Source organism: Oreochromis aureus, linkage group 3, assembly GCF_013358895.1.
Source record: "Oreochromis aureus strain Israel breed Guangdong linkage group 3, ZZ_aureus, whole genome shotgun sequence".
Lineage (NCBI taxonomy): Eukaryota > Metazoa > Chordata > Actinopteri > Cichliformes > Cichlidae > Oreochromis > Oreochromis aureus.
Genome location: NC_052944.1, coordinates 26958816 through 26976169, shown reverse-complemented (window position 1 = coordinate 26976169; position 17354 = coordinate 26958816). Strand labels below are relative to the sequence as shown.

General features: G+C 40.8%; 1 protein-coding gene across 2 annotated transcripts in view; it reads right to left on the bottom strand.

The window, feature by feature from the left end:
* Window positions 1–4398: 4398 nt before the first annotated feature.
* Window positions 4399–17354, bottom strand: part of poln (polymerase (DNA directed) nu) — an 85513-nt gene continuing 72557 nt past the window's right edge. For both annotated transcript variants that reach the window (XM_031756844.2, XM_039609782.1), the window contains exons 23-28: window positions 15331–15462; window positions 6974–7084; window positions 6748–6826; window positions 6149–6216; window positions 5797–5858; window positions 4399–5050 (exon numbers count right to left, since the gene is read on the bottom strand). In XM_031756844.2, coding sequence (XP_031612704.1) covers window positions 4964–5050; window positions 5797–5858; window positions 6149–6216; window positions 6748–6826; window positions 6974–7084; window positions 15331–15462 — 539 coding nt within the window. In that variant the 3' untranslated portion in view covers window positions 4399–4963. The remainder of the gene's footprint in view (window positions 5051–5796; window positions 5859–6148; window positions 6217–6747; window positions 6827–6973; window positions 7085–15330; window positions 15463–17354) is intronic.

Below are 17354 nucleotides of genomic sequence, written 5' to 3'. Positions count from 1 at the left end.
TTAGTTCAGAGGGCTTTAAAATAATAACAAAAAGATCACCTGATGCTCTTCTCTGATGGATAAAACAGAGGCACATCTTCAGCATTTATGTATTTATTTATTTTAACTCAAGTGGCCACTTCAACTTCACGCTAGGTACAAAAACGGTTCCAGTGTCACGATCATGTCATAAGTTTCATTCAGTTTATCTGCTGGTAAAGGAGCATAGACCTGAAAACTGCACAAATGTACAGATCCTGTGGGTGCGTTGCGTTCCTCTGACGCTGTGTGTCCTTGCTCAGCCGCTTTGTGGGCGAACATTTAAAGGCATGAATGTAAACTACCGACATTTTATGTTTTCAATCTTTTTGTTTTTGGTCTGGTTGCTTTTTGAATGAGAAAAAGTGTAAAATAACAAAAAAAAAAAGAAATCTGGATCTTTCATTAGATGACTCAACCTCTCAACATTAGACGTTAGACTTTTTGTGCGATTGTAAATAGCCGCCATCTCTCCCCGCTGCTTATGTATTATTTACTGCAGCCTATCGTCCTTGCTGGTTTTAACCGATCCCGATGGAGTTTTTTTTATTTTAGTCTCGGAAAATGGATGTCGCCTGGACTGTTCCACCTGACGAGGAGGGCGAGGGGCGAGGGAGGAATGTGCCACGTTGGCAATTGACGGTGGTTGGGGTGGGGGAGCTGTGGAGGAGGGTGGAGGAGGCAACAGAGCTCCACAGCATGGACTCCCTCTCTCTCTCTCTACCTCTGGTGAGGACTTTGCTCCACTGTGGAGAGCGCTGAAGGACTCACTGTGGACTGAGGCCACGGGTGCCAAGAACACATGAAGCACTTGTAGCACAACTGTGTCTTGTTTTGCTAATACAGTACAAGGTAGTTTGATTTTTTTTTACCATTTCCTATAAAGAACATGGATAAAGTTTCTCCTGATTCATCAACTGTATGTATCATAAAGATATATATATACAGGATACCACAATGTAATAGTTCATACTACAACCCAAGGCTATTTTAGGAGGTGGAAATTTGCCAAAGGTGACAGAAACTGCTGCATTTTTAAGTCCTCACACGGCTCTATTTTGTTCAACACAGCCCTGTAATTTACTCGCTATTATCTGGAAAACTTCTGCCCACGTGCCATCTAACCAAGCAATAAACACAAGGAGGCAAAAGAACAGAACAATGGCAAGGATTTTATCAAGAAACATGAAATGCTGCATTGATATTTACATGCCCGACACTGTAACAATTAGTATTGTAACATTACTGCTCATTTATGCTGAAGCCTGAGGGGGTGTTTGATTGTAAAATGTTTGGGGTTATTTTTTGTTTTTATGTTTATTTACATAGGGGGTGTCAAAGATCTGCTTTTTAAAAGGGATATCGCTACATATTTGTACAGAAGTCAAAGGGAAATGACACAAAGGGGCTAATGGATGCTAAAAAAAAGAGTTCAAGCAGACAGGACCAAAAAAAAAAAAAAAAGATTGTGTAGTCCCACTCTGTAAATGCTTGCTTCTGTAAATCTCTTAACAGAGCTTTTATTCAACCATAAGGACTATTTGATTAACTCGCACCACTTAAACATGCACTGCGGCTTCACTTCCTGCAATCTGTCAGCACGACCAAAGCAAATCAATTAAAACCGTGCTGCAGCCGCTGAAATCACTGCTCTTAACCGCATATCTTACCAGTGATTTTCAAAGGCTTTTTTTTTTTTTTTTAAATCTACAATTTATTACCTGTAAAGCTGTAAAGTATATTTTACTGTAAATAGCATCTGGGGGTCATTTTTACTCCTTTTTGTAACCACGCTTGTGGATTTAAAAATATATAAAAATATATTTTTAAAATAAGAGAAGAGATTCTGCAGTAGTGCAGGTGTCTTAATCTGTGCTACCTCACAAGAGTCACACAGAAACGGCAGCAGCCACTTTCAGAAGCGCCGCCATTGTGGACTTCCTGTCTGCTTGAACTCTCTGGCGTTGTCGTATTGCGAGCCCGAACACTGCAGCGGGAGCGGCGGTAGCTCTTTTAGCTTGTAGCACGCACACACACCAGCCATGACCATGAACATCAGGGGCTCTGGAGCTATCTAGCTATAGTAAGCTGCTGTAATGCAAAGAGGGCTTTCTCTGCCCTGGAGCCCTGTCATTGCTGTTGTCTGTTGCCAGGAAACTGACCACACAAAGCACAGCAGGAGGACTGATATGCAGCCACACTGTGGGGAGGCAGGCAGGTCAACGAGCCCGCCATGATAAAGAAATGGAAGGAGCGTAGATGGATGAGATGGATGGACTTGAAGTAGGGGGGTGGGGGTTAAACTGCATCTGAGGGAACTTTGTACCCGAGGGACCTGAAGGGGATGGAAAAGAGGCCCCTTTTCAAGTAGAACAGCCAGTACACAGCACCAGGGGCCAGGAAGGTTCACATGTATGAGGGAAGGAGGGTTAAAATCCAATCCTGCAACATGATTCTAATGTACATTATTAGACCAAGCATGTTGTGGTGATTTTTGCATATTTATTTATTCCCAGGGAGTTTAAGAAGATGGAGCATGAGATAGACAGAGAGAGAGAGCAAGACAGTAACACCATGTGACCTCTGTGAGACTGCAGTGGCATTTATTGAGATCTATTAGCTTTCAGTTCCCTTTCTGCCATTCGTTTGGAAGACTTCTGCATTACCACACGGGGATTACTCTTATTATTGTGATTATTAACCCTTTCTTTTATACTGAATACAACTGGAACACTGTATAGATGTAAAGATGGGATTTCTTGCATTATGATGACTGAAACATGGATGTACATATATTGTATCGATTAAAATGATGATGCATTTTACACGGTGCTGGAGTTGTTGTTTTTTTCCCCCAAAGAGAGCAGAGGGGAGGAGAGAAATGAGACAGCAATATTTGAACTGAAGTGACATAAATGTCAGCTGTGGGTGGGTGGGGGATATGCTGCAGGTTCTACTTACACAGCTCCTGGCAGCGAGGGAGAAGCTCATCTGGAGTCTTCAGAGGGATTCGGGATCGGCTCCTGTTAATGGCACAGGTCACTGAGGTGAAGTTATCACTTAGTTAAATGACCACACTCAATAACCTCAATTACATCCTGGAAAAGAGATTAACGTCCAAGAAGTCTAATTAAGTTTTTCATTTTAATTTGAGAGAAATAGAAGATATGACACACATCCCCACGAGCTGCTGCCTGACCATTTTAACCTATCAAACCAAAGGTCAAAGCCCAAGGCAGAGTGGAGCAAAAGTGGGATACCAACACAGTCTGCTGTGCAACTGACACTGCTAAATAAAACACACTCTGGAAAAACAAAGAAGTGTTTGTTTTACCTCCTTCGTGCTTCGAACAACTCCAAAAGTGCAAGTGTCCTCTTGAATTTGCACATACCAGTCTTTCGTTTCCCTCGCAAAGAGGAGGAGAAGGAGGAGGAAGAGGGGGGGCTTTCACCCTTCAACCACAGAACAATGAGAGAATAGAGGGGCAGATTTCCATAACACTGTCCCTTGGTCTGGCTCTGAACTACTCAGACTGACCTGGTGAGAAACAATTCTCTAACGGAGCGGAAAAGGGAAGGTTGATTCCCCTGGAATAAAAACAAAAAACAAGGGAAACTACAGGAATTTAAGTGCATGACAAGACACTACTCATGTTGGATCTGCTGGATGTTCCACATGCACCTTTGTCCCGACAACTCCTACAATTAGCAGCCAACGTGATGTGACATTTCAAATGCATAATGGGGGGGTTAGGCTTTGTTGATCTTGTCACAAGGCGTATGGTTCTGCCAGACACATTTTGCAGGCTTGAAGGGTCTTAATTGCAGGACACTATAAAAAGTGTCTCGCTGTGGCTGCCACAGATAAAGAAAGTCGGTCAGTGTGCCTGGAAGCCGCTGAATGTGCGCGAGCGCATTCATGTCGGCTGCACGGATGGAAAGCGTGGGTGTCGGTGGACGTGCGCGCATGTACGTGTCCATACGAGCATTTGTGGAATGTGTGCGCGTGTGTGTGAGAGGCAAAAAAAACAAGACAAAAGGGGCGAGTGGGCTGGAGCCAAGTGAGCAGATAAAAGATGAGCTGCAGAGAGCGAAGAGCAGAGAAAAATTAGATCATCTGCTCTGAGTCATGAATGCAGCCAACACGAGGTGAAGTTTATTACACACAAGTGTCTCTGAACACGTCGAAGCTTCGTGGCATTAAAACAACAAAATGTTTTAAATGCAGCTCATTTTGGTTTTAATGCTTTTTTCCAAGTATGATTTATCCCTCAAAGGACTCAGTAAACATGAATCCACGAAGAGGCTGCTAAAATGTAGCATGCAAATTAGCTTCAGAAATAAATGCATGAAAATGGGAGATAAACAGTGGGACCGGGGATATTTACAAGAACATGCGAGGTTTATTTAACACACACACAAAAAAGGCATAAGAACAATAAATACAAGGAAGTCTTTTCTATAAACCACCACTGAGAGATAAAGAAGGTTAACTACTTCTTTTTTTACAAAAAAACCATGAAACAATTTTATGAACCGATAAATATCACGCCCTCTCTTAAACATGAAGTGTTCACCTTGGCAACGACCAGAAAAACATCTAAGAAAATAGTGAGAAAACAGAGGAGGAGATGAGGAGGAGGAGAAGAAGAGGACAAGGAATCTTTTTCTGGAGGATGGAGAGAGAGAGCAAGAAAAAAAAAAACACCAAACTGGTGCGATCCAGTCTGAGGCTCCTGCCGTTGCCCCCGGATACGGATGGAGTGAAAGTAAGTGGGAGCTTCAGCTGGCTGGTTTCCATAGTGATGAGGATGCAGGACAAGTAAAGGGAGAAAGATGAAGAGGAGACTATGAGGGGAAGAAAGGAGCTCATCGAGGGTGAGAAGAAGCAGATTCAACAGAGAGGCGTCGCCGTCGAGGAGGTGAAGGGAGGGAGGCGACGCGCTCAAAGAGAGGGGAACATTGGAGGGACGTCAAGCTCAGACATGGACCCCCAAGACTTGCCACTGGAGACTGCCACCTTCAGGGGCACCTGGGAATCACACAGATGAAAAGGAAGGGCGTTGGCTGTTTTTTTTTTTTTAAATACATTTTTCTTTAACATGCACCAAACACCACAAAACAACAGCAAACAAACAACAATATGCTCCTTTTTATCAAAACATGGCAACCCGTGTCCTAAATCTCAATCCTTCATAAGGTTTAAAAAGAACGCCCAAATTTTTATCTTCCAATATATCAGTAATTTATTCATGTAGCCTGACGAGTATAAAAGTGACGAATGAGTCCTGCATTTGCCTTTCTCTGATCGACTTCCAGAAGGCGGACATCGATTTACCGTTCAAGTGCAGTAGGTGCTGTTATCATATTGCTTAAAAATTATTAAAAGACTGCAAACGATACGTTCACATGCAGTTGTATCAAGGAAGTGCAGGAAGAGAGCAGCCAAATTAAAATCAGAAGGGGTCTTCTGCATGGTACAAATTTCCGTGTGATAGAAGTTCATTAAAATGTTTATTCAAGCCCTCTGAAGCCATCTGACATTTTTGTAAATTTGAACTTGTTTATTGTGGAGCATGTTTATTCTGTTTGGGCTTTTAAAGTGATTTGATTCAGAATAGTAGGACCCAGTGTGTTAGTTCAGTCTGTTTGGAGTAACCTGCTTACTGCCTGCTTTAAGCCACAGTCCATTAGCAAGAAAATCTACAGTTTCCCATCAATCCTGCACTCCACATGACATGTGACAAGACCATACCGCGACATACTTCTTTTACTCACTTTAAGATGGACTCCCAGATGATCAATGTGCTGTAGCGACTCCATGGTACTTCTTACCAGAGCTGCACACACAAAATCTGTATTTATTTTTAAACAATAAAAAATAATGGTGCATAGCAATTATATGTTAAAGTTTAGGAAACAAGATTTTAATTCACTTAAAAAAAAAAAAAAAAAAAAAACTTTATTCAAATCTCATAGCAATCTAAACACTACACTGTTTAAAACACCAACTTTACACATTTCAGGTATTTTCATTGCTTGCTGAAGCTATTGCACTGACCTTTATTTAAGTAAAACATGACCTGGACCTTTTTTTATAGTCAGTGGCTGATAAAATGAATTTTTTTACCTGCAAACTGTTGCACCTGGGAGTCCTTCACTTCATACAGAAGCTCATCATGGAGCTGAGCTATAAGCCTACACACACACACACACACACACACACACACACACACACACACACACACACACACACACACACACACACACACACACACACACACACACACACAGAGTAAACACTCTCCACTGTTGCTATTAAAGCTACTAAAAATAAAGAATGTGGCATCTGACTGCTTCAGCAGACTCCTCCGTTTACTTCGCACACTGCTCTGTAATTTTGTTATATATTGGCTTTTGCTTCAACTTTGTTTACTCTAGCTGAATGTTTGGCATCAGCGTCAGTAATAATCCAGGATCATGCCTCATCTCTACAAATGTAGCTGGCTGGTAAACCACAGCAAGTTGTTTGTGTGTTTTGGTAAGACAAGCTCTGTCAGAGCTCCTGCATAAATATGGAACATGAGCATGTTCTGATTGTGTAGATTTAGAAAGACGTGTGGTATGGAGAGCCAACACACATTTGCGTATTTTGTCTCGTCGAAGGAGAGAGGTGCTTTTGGTAGTCTGTGCATCTTTGGTGAGCAGTGCCATGTTTAGAGGTGGTACCTGGCAGACAGCGAGCTGGAGGAGGAGACCAGGTTAAAGATTCTGATCATGGCCATCTTACAGAGATCAGCAGCAGAACCTGTACGTACAAAGAAAAACACATACACAATAAATAAGAGGCAAACCCTGCAGGTCAGAAAAGTAGTTTGAAAGCCTTCATCACTGAGGTGAAATATAAAGAGAAGCTGAGAAAAGCATACACAAGAAGTGCTATTAGTCTTCCTACCCTGGACCACAAAGTTGACAGCTTGCCTCTCAGCTTGCATGCGGATGCCCCAGTCTGGGGAGTTGATATTGGGGAGGTTCCGTCTGCGACCCATAATAGACAGCACATAACCTAAATGAATTAAAAAATGAATATTTAAATGGAATAATTAATAACGATTATTCTAAGAATAGTACATTACTTGTTCTGGTTTCCTTGGAAGATATAGTATTTTTTTGTGTGTGTTAACACAATGCTACAGCCTTCCCAAAAGTGGACATCCCAGTAAATTCACCCCAAGGTCAGAGCATGGAGTGCTCAGAGAGACTGAAAAATCCCAAGAGCTAGATGCAAGACCCTACAGGCCTCAGTCACCAAGTTAAAAATCTAATGACATCACAATTAGAAAAAAAACGAGCAAGTATGGTGCCAGCTGCCAGGAGTCAAGTGAAGTAAATGTATTTATTCATAGGCACATTTAAAAACAATAAGCGTTGATCAAAGTGCTGCACAGATAAAAGATTAATTTGAATAAAAATTTTATTTGCTCCTTGTGGATAAATACAGTTGTTTTTGTTTGAGGAGAAAACATCATAATACCAAATTAAAAAACTACAAAACACAGGTTTAAATGCCAAAGAGTAAAAATGAGTTTTCAAATGGGTTTTGACGATGTGTTGGTGAGGTCCCAATTTGAAAGGGTGGCTGTTCAGTTTAGGTGCAGCTACAAAAAGCCTCTTCTCTCTACAAAGAACATGGCAGCACGGCTAAGGTTTACCTCTGAACAAGACGTCTGGAACAATGACATGAACACACAATGATGCAAAGACCACATTTGGAGAAAAGCTCAGCATATGAGCACAAACACCACATACTGGCTGTCAGCACGGTGGTGGAGGGTGATGAATGATGTGAGAGACGAATCAAGTCAGAGAAAAAGATGAATTCAAGTTATTGCCTCTACAGGTGGTTCTAGAAGCTACTTAAACATGAGGTTTTGTTACATACTAGAAAACTGTTACCCCACTATAATCATTCAAATGACAGAGGAAAAAACAGACATAGCTACCTTGGCCTAGGGTTGTCTTTACTTGGTAACCACAGTGTGAAATCATAAATGTAAGATTCCCCTTGTGTAGCAGCGTTGTACTGACAATGGTTAATGCAGCCAAACCAAGCTATATTTTTTGTTTATTTCATGTTTATTTTATTCCTTGTAAAATCACACAGACTTCATAGTTCACAAGTCAAGTCAACTTCCAACAGCTGAGTTGGAGATGCAGATGTGTTATGCTAGCAGCGGCTAACAACACAACCTAAAGCTTTGAGCCTCAAAGAGAGAGCCGCCGAGACGAGCAGCAGCCTGAACTGATTAATTCACTTCTTTCTAAATCCACACACAATTTTTATTCCCCCCGTTTTCAAACTTACAGCCGTCAGCTCCAACTAATACTGACTTAAGAGACATCACTTTAGGCAAATGATCAAAATCTGAGCAGCTCCCGCTGGAGAAACAGAAGGCTTTTTACAGCCCAAGATCTACAAACAGATGGATGCAAGCAGACACGCAGACGAAGAAAAATGCCAAAAATGGCGGAGTTTTAAAGCGTGCTGTACACTTGATGACCTGTCAAGAAGACGATCATCATCCAAAGCCAAAAAACCCTTTGAGTCTTCAAACCCCTCCAGTAACAAAAGCTATTTTAACAACTATCCTGAAAGATTCATTTACAACCACGTTTGTGCAGGGATAATTTTACATGATCAAACCTGCACCATTTCATCCATTTATGAGAGATACTCTAGTCTAAAATAACCTAAGGTCGGTAATTATGGTTCTCATTTTCATGTAAAAAAGTGTTAAAAAAAACCAAACTGTACAAAGAAAATTAGATTTATTGAGAAAAATTATCTTTGTTTCAAAACTAGAAACAAAAAACCCTCAACTTTAAAACATAGTGTTTTATTTTAGTATTACAGTACGATAATGTCATTTTAACACCATTATATAAAGTCACTGACCACTTTATTAAACAACAGCTTACTCCCTTAAATATCCAATCAGCCAATCACATGGCAGCAAATAATTTCGTTTAGGCATGCAAACATTCATGACTTCTCCATTCATGACTTTGAATGTGGCATGATCGTTGGTAACAGATACGCTTGTCTGAGTATTTCAGAAACTGCCGATTGACTTAGATTTACCCACACAACCATCTCTGGTGTTGACAGAGAATGGTCTGAAAAACAGAAAATGGCCAGTGTGCTTTGAGGTAATAGTAAGGTAACAGAAACTCTAATAAACACTCTTTACAGGTCAGGTATCCAGAATATCATCTCTGAACACACATATAACTGCCACAGCAGCAGACGACCACACTGGTTACCCCAACAGTTAAAACAGCCTACAATTCACACAAGCTCACAAAAACTGGACAACATGCTGCAACATTCAGACGGTGGGATCAGAATTTAGCATAAGCAACACGAAAGCATGGATCCACCCAGGCTTAAATTACCACTTCAGGCTGTTGGGATGTTTTCTTGGCATATTAGTACCAGCTGACCATGATTTAAATACCACAACCTACACGAGTATTGTTGCTGACGATGTCCATCCCTTTATGCCCACAGTGCACCATCTTCTGATGGCTGCTTCCAGTAGGATAACACACCATGCCACAAAGCTTAGATCATCTCAAACACCACACTCAAAATATTTAGATTACAGAAATACCTGACAACTTTAACTGTCAACACTTACTATGAAATAGTTACAAAAAAATCGTAACATCAAAGCATCTAATGTAAAAAAACAAATATCCATAAAAAAACCAAACATTTTCATTAGTGTGGCTACACCAATCTCTACCATCTACCATTTATTAGCTATATTAAAGCATGTTTTAGGCTTTAAATATCTACAGTTACACAATGGGAATTTTATTTATATAGCAAATTTCATTATATGCAAATTCAACTCAACTTAAAAACTTGTATAAAACAAGTTACCAATGTTGAGTACCTGTGTAAAACCTGTGCAGGTTTATGATGCCTAAAGGCAAAAACCCCCAGCAAAATATAACAAAACAAAGAAAACAAAACAAAATGAAAAAACACCAGTGATTACAGCATTACAGGTGATTACAACGACACACGCAAACGGCCATCCGCACAAAAACACCGATATCCAAACGAGTCGCACCGTAAAGAAAAGAGAAACATACACATTCCCAGAAAAGTGACACGAACACACAAAGGGCAGCAAGAATGTGCACTGATGTGATACGTACATAATACACATTATCATATGCAGGTATGCAACACACACACGTGCGGCCACACTCACACACAGCGGGCCAGAACATTCCACTAACTGGACAATGGAGCAGGCTTTACAGCCAAATCCCTCTGATATCCCTTACTATGAGCTAATCCAGCTATGACATGAAACCTGAATGACCCTCTTCCCTGAACGCACACGCACAATCCCGCACACAAGCATAAACGCGCTGGAAACAAGTGCTCTACAGATAGCAACAAACATTAACCCTCTGTTCATTGTGAACTGACCCGTGACACATGCATGTGACCTTTATCCCCAGGTATGGTGGTGAATCATACTGGAATGTGTTTGTTTTCATTCCCAACAGGCTGTGTTTTTCCACTGAGAGTGACACAGGCCAGTGTTTTTCAAGTTCAGCCGGTTTTTGTGGTCAGCCTTTTGGAGGTGTTACGGCAACATCACAGAAACCCATGGCTGGGTCACAACGCTGTAGTACAATTAACATCTGGTAAATATATGCTGTGTTATTTCATCCTCCTAATCAAATTAATAATTATAACAAAAACATAAAAAATGAGTTATAAGAGCCCATTCAGCATTAACATTATAGTCAACACAGGCTGCGCTTCCATGCACCATTAACAATGCTTAAATTAAAACTGTTTGACAGCTGTTGAGTTTCTGCCATTCAAACACAAACCCACGCAGTCCTAATGAAGCAGACTAGTTAAGGGTTAATGAACAACACTTACAGTTTTTTTTTTATTTGTTACTTTAATTGTTGCCTTTTGTTGCCAGCAAACAGCTGCTCTTTAATAAACACAACATTTACAATGCAACATGGCATTTTAATTTGTTGTTGTTTTTTCCTGCATAGAGGAGTATCTGGAACTCTCCAAAGAGCTTTTACCAAGAGCCAAAGCATGACCAGGAGTTTACCTAGCTTTAATTTTTTTTCTCAAATCGGGTTACAATCATTCAGCTACTACAATCTTTGCAGATAGATTGTGCTTAAGAAGGTAGTCACCCCCCTAAAGACCCATTATAAGCCAGTAAAAAACAGCTTGAGACAAGTTTCTGGGTAACAGATCAACTGAAGTCCAATATTTACTGTTTTAGCTTAACCAGTTATTGGTCATTACCAACACTTAGAAAAAATGCTTCTTTAACTGATAGATTTTATTTCTGTACCCGGACTCTTGCCTTGTGACAGCTGGAACAGGCTCCAGCTCCACTCTGACCCTGATAAGCAGAAGAAAATGGATCTACTGATGGATGAGCTTTCCATTAGGTTTACCTGGTAATTGCTAAGCACGGGTGTCTGCACGTGAAAGCTGTTAAGGTAGACAATGTTTAAAGTTAACTTGAGGAGTAGTTTACTTCTGTTTTGATGTCCCAAGTACATGAATAAAAACGCGAAACTCATAATCCAAAAGAAACACTAAGTCCGTGAAAACGCAAGTAACAAAACAAACTACAAAAACATGATGATGTAACACCCACCAAAGGAATGACAGGATTATTTATACATACACTGCTTGAGGATTGAACACAGGAGGGTAACGAGACACAGCTTAACCAAATCTAAATAACTACACAGAAGAAGTAAAACTCAGAACAACACATAGGAGATAAAACACGAAATGGACAACAACTGACACGAGGTAATGTAGAAACATGAATGAACCAACAGATGAAGAAACACAGAAGGATGAGACAGAGGAGGGGGATTACTGTGACTACAAAGAGAAGAACCAAGGATGGGAAAATACAAAGAACTAAACTTATCCCTAAAAAACTGTAAAAAAAAAGTGAGACTACTGACTGAGACACACGACAGCAAACAAAAGGAGCCCTGGGGAAACTAAACAAATAACAAACTCCATAAACACCAACTAGAACTCGACTGTAACAAGAAAATAAAACTCAAAACCTAAAGCAACCAACAAAAACTGAGAACACAGACTCACAGTGAAAAAAAACATTTGATTGTAAACAAAATTCAAGACACTGAAAGGTTAAAACTCTGGGACCATGACAAAGACAGCTAAACAAAAAGGCAAAAACTGTCAGTTATAAATTATGTAAAACAAAGTGGGAAAACCTCTGTCAAACTGTTATGTGATCAACTGTTGGTATAAAAACACAGTCTATAACAGCTTTACTGATATATAAAACTACTCTGAGTAACTCTATGAATCTGATTTTATTTCTGTAATGAGTTTATTTCAGTTTAGGTGTTAAAAATATTGTAATATATACTGACAATGGAAAAGATTTTATTCTTTCTCAGTCATTTCAGACCCCTAGAGGTTCTTATCTACATCAGATATTATTATTATCACGTTGCCTAGCAACCATCTAGTGACAGGCTAAAATGACCTCTTTTACTATTTGTGCACCTATAACACCTTATAAAAGCATTATTATTATTATTATTATTATTATTATTATTTCATGACAATAACATTTCAGTTATATCCACAAAAGCTGATATTTTGACATAGCAATGATATAATGATATATTATGATGCCATTAGGTTTCCCTGCAATTACCTTGCAATGGATTAAAACAACCTGTTTTTGACCTGAATCAACAAAAGTGTCTTATTTCGAACAGGCATGAACAGTTCACACTATACTGCAGCATCAACATCTACTAATTATAAAAAATAGGTAACATTTGTGAAATACATCTGCCATAAATTGAAAATCTCAAAATATTGGTGAAGTAGTCTTTCAGGGTTAAACTTCCACATTATCTGTGAGTTACGTAGTTATGTAGTTACTGAATGAAAGCTGTGTGCACAGCTGACAGTTGCAGCCATTTGCGACTACATGTGCAGAGCATGAAATGTGAAATGAGCTGTGAAACGACAACCTCCTTTTATTTTATTAATGACAAGTATTTCACAGTCCTACTGTCTGCAAAAGTCTGCAGGAGAACTGCACGCACCTGTGCATGAACAATATGACATCACAACAGGACGTCTTCATGAGAGTTTTTTCATATCCTTGCATAGCTAGGCCTCCCTATGTCAGTGTAGCCTTAAGAAGGCTTCACTGTTTTTTGTGATCTCTGTGATTCCCCACTGTTTAAAAGAAAAACCTAACACAACATCCACCTGTGTTCATCTTTTCATCTCAGGGATAATCTGAAGAACTTTAATAAAAAGTGCACGATGTGAGGAACAACAGCAGAGGCTAACCCACAGTGGTGGCAAAGAGTGTCAAACAGAGTGTGAACCATTATGAGAAATGCAGCTGTGACTGAATCATTTTTGTGGTTTGGCATAAACAATCAAAACAACCCTGTTTTTTCTTTGTCTCTGCCTTGTTCCTTTTTGGCTGATGCCCTCATTTACTTCCACACAGCTCCTCCTTTTCTTGCCCCTCTGCAATTACACCGACACCGTGATGCTGACCTCACCTTCGTATTGCCCTTTCCAATACATTTTCAGCAAATATGACAGCAGATGAGGTTGCACTGTTCACCTCATCTCTGCTCAGCCAACATCCTTCTGAGAAAAACATCGCAGTATCAGATCAGCTGTGCAGAGCAGGCGAGAGGCTATAGCATATATCAATCCCTGCTCCCTGAGTCACAGCACAGCAGCTAAAACAGCCAGGGACTCTGGTGTAATACAGTATGCTGCCGCTGCTGGCATTGATTAAAGAAGGCTGTTTTATCGATCAGCTAACCTGCTGCTGTGGAATGAAGGAGGAGAAGAAAAGGGAAAGATGAAACATAAAGATGGTGGCATGGATCGAAAACGCGAAGTTGAAGAGAGAAAGGAACGAAAGAGACAGACTGATGGACGGGATGAGAGGGACACACAGACAAAGAGTGTGGGGCAAACAACTTCTAGAGCCGTCCCTGATGGGAGCATCACCATGGTGATGGGCTGAATTAAAGCCCCTGTTTGGCACATCATCGCTCTGCTCCTGAGAACGAGGAGGCTTCCACTGCGATCTCTGCACGGTTGTCTGAAAGAATGAGTCCATTACGGTGCTTCGATCGGCGCCCGTATTGCAGAAGAAAGGGGAAGTGATGAGCAGGTAGTGGGCTGTGTCACCAGTGACAGGTTGCTGAGGGTGATGGAGCACCTGTCTGTGTGTAACGGCGTGTCGGTATTTGTGGAAAAAAAAAGGTGTGCACCGCTGCAGCTAGCATGAAACACATCCACTGGTCTGACCTCATTTTTGATGTCTGCTACAAAATGAGGTTATTTTTCAACATTTATTAGACCAGATAAATGCTGTTTTTCTGCGCGGCCACAGCCTGACAAAGAATCTGAAGCTGACATAGTGACACAGCTGAATGTTTCTCACTGATGTCTGCTAATTTATCTGGTTTACTCTGTAATTAGCTAGTGTTTTTCTTAGCGAGGGGAAAGTCAATATAGCACACATAAGATAAAGTTAAGAAGGGATTAGATCCTTGGCTAGAGGGCGAGATTAGCTCAAACAGCAGTCAGTGAGTGTCAGAGGGTCTGTTCTGAAGCATCCCGCCCCCTGTCCACGCTTGGCTCATGCACTATGCGCAATGAGGGTTAAAGTGCAGACTTTACACTATTTTGTGTGCGTGTGTTCAAGTCTCAAGTGTGCTGCGCTGGCAGTTCGGTCAGAATATAAATAAAAGGTCTCCTTTTAACCATCAGTCCCTCCAGCCCCTCCCCTCTTATCCACCCCGTCCCCTTCAAGTATTGACCCAGGGCAGTTCGTCTTCTTCCTGCCAATGCAAGCACATCTCCAGCCCATCCAGCACATCTCTTCATCTCCAGCCAAACAGACACAAATCCACAGAGGGTGTGGATGCTTAAGAAACTTAAAGTCCGCTATGCATGTCAAAAGTGCAAGCCTAATCCAGACTGACACACACAAACACAAACAAACCAACAAACACTTAATTCTTCCTTTTACTCTTGACTCTACCTGTTTATGCTATAAATATATTTCTACTGAGTTCTGTGAAGTAGCTCTTTTCTATTAAGTGACACGTTTCCTTCTTTTCTTTCAGGAATACATATTCGTTAACCTTGAGGCAAGCTTCTTATTAGATACAACACGACTGTGAATGGACACAGACCTTGTTTGTGGCTCTGCTGGATGGTTCTCTGGATGAAGCCCTGGACGTCTCTGTAGGTCTGGAGGAAGCGATCCTGGAATTGGCTGGCCTGCTCACTGCTCACCCCCAAGATACCCGACAGACGCTCGCGGCCTACACGTGATAAGACATATCAGGGAGGAGGAAACAAACAGTTCAGTCAGAAAACTGTGATCTATGAAATTATTGATTTATTACAGCAGCAGGAGAGCAGAAGTTACTGTTTGGCGTCTAAGCTGCGAGCTCATCACTCCCCACAAACATAACACATATCAAACTGGCGAGTGATGAATAAAATATCCCCCCCGGAGCATACAGGCAGGCAGCAATGCAGGGCAGCAGCGGTGCTGACATGCCAGTGGAGAGATGGGATATTTGAGAGGATGTGTTTAGTCTATGATGTCATGAGACTCGGGTGTGTTAGGGTGTATGATCCAGTGTGCATTTCTCACATGTTTTGAATGCATTATTGGATGGGCATGATGTAAAATACATACATGTATAATCTGGTAAATGCAGTGATTAGCCTTGTGACATTATTTGCTTTCCTTGGAATTCCTCTCACATGCAAATTACTTGGAAGACGTATTCTCTGCCAGGAGAGTTTAACAGGTGGCGCTGATCACATTCACCTCAGTGGAGATAATTATAATTATTAGAATTCCTGACCAAAGATGGTGGTGACAGATAGGTGAGGCCCGAGGCAGAGAAGTTGAGAGGAGCTAAGTGAACAGAGGACAGACTGGACCAGAGGGCAGGAGAAAGGCAAAGGAAAAAAAGTAGAGCAAACTGAGGAGTGGGAGGCTGAAACGGACAAGATAAAAGTACCACAGATCACTGGGAGACTCAGAGGTGAGTATTTGTGTGTAGAGATGAAGACTAGAACACAAAAACCTAGTGTGGATGTGTTTGCTCAGGAGGTGGGCCCGAGCAGGGGAGTGTAGAGGGTTTGCTAATGGGCAACAGTTACTATGTGTGTTTTTCTAGTTTTGAGCTCAGAGGAGTGTGCGACAGTGATGGTGACAGTAATTAAAGCAGGGACTCAAAATCACTACCATTATGTGACAGAACACACACAACCCTATTGTGTTGGATGTGTAGGACGTCTGACCTTCACAGTGAAACATCAACTGTAATTGCAGCTTGACTATTGAAATGAGAAATATTTCTTAAAATCTGGATTCTTTGAAATAGATTTGAAATAAAGTGGTTTAATACACACCTAAAAACATAAACCGTTATTTTGACTCCAAGCACATCAGGGAGAAAATGTTCACTGGGTAGCAGTGTGATACAAGGATCTGGTCAATTACACAATTTAGATACTTTAAATTCAATAAAATTAAATAAAATCAAATAGACTTTTACTCAATATTAAGTCTGTATTTGCATTGACTGGCACATTTATGCAGGAAAGAATATATATATTTAGGTTTGTTTCTATTGACATAAATACTATAAAATATACAAATACCTACATCAGGTAGGTACTTTATTTTTGGAAAGTTGGCCACCCAGAGTGAAATAGGTAAAATATTAAAATGTATATGAGTTGGTATGCCTGTATTGCAGGTAAACAGTTTTTTAAGGAAGTATTTTCAGAAATATCCCTGGTTCCCTGGTTTTTAGCAGGTGGATGTTGGATAGATATTAATTTAGAAAGCCCCCTGCTGGCCATTATAAAGAATGCAGGTTTAAGTCGCTTCCACATTGGCATCTTTTATGTACAGTCTATAGTCTGTCCTCCTTCATCCTACCTTTTATCTTTCAGTATCATTGCGTGGCCTTCTTATTTGTGGCCCCACTCTATGTATGTATGTGCACGGCTATGCCCCTCCTCCCTGACCCGATTATTGTCTTGTTGAGTAGGATTCTTTTAGTATTCTGTAACCATAGCAACACATCCCTCCATGAAGAGCCGTCTGTCTGCGTGGATCAGCGGCTCCTTACATTCCTCTTCTTGTTTCCTTTCTGCCCTGCCTGCTCTTTGCCAGTGCATTTCCCCT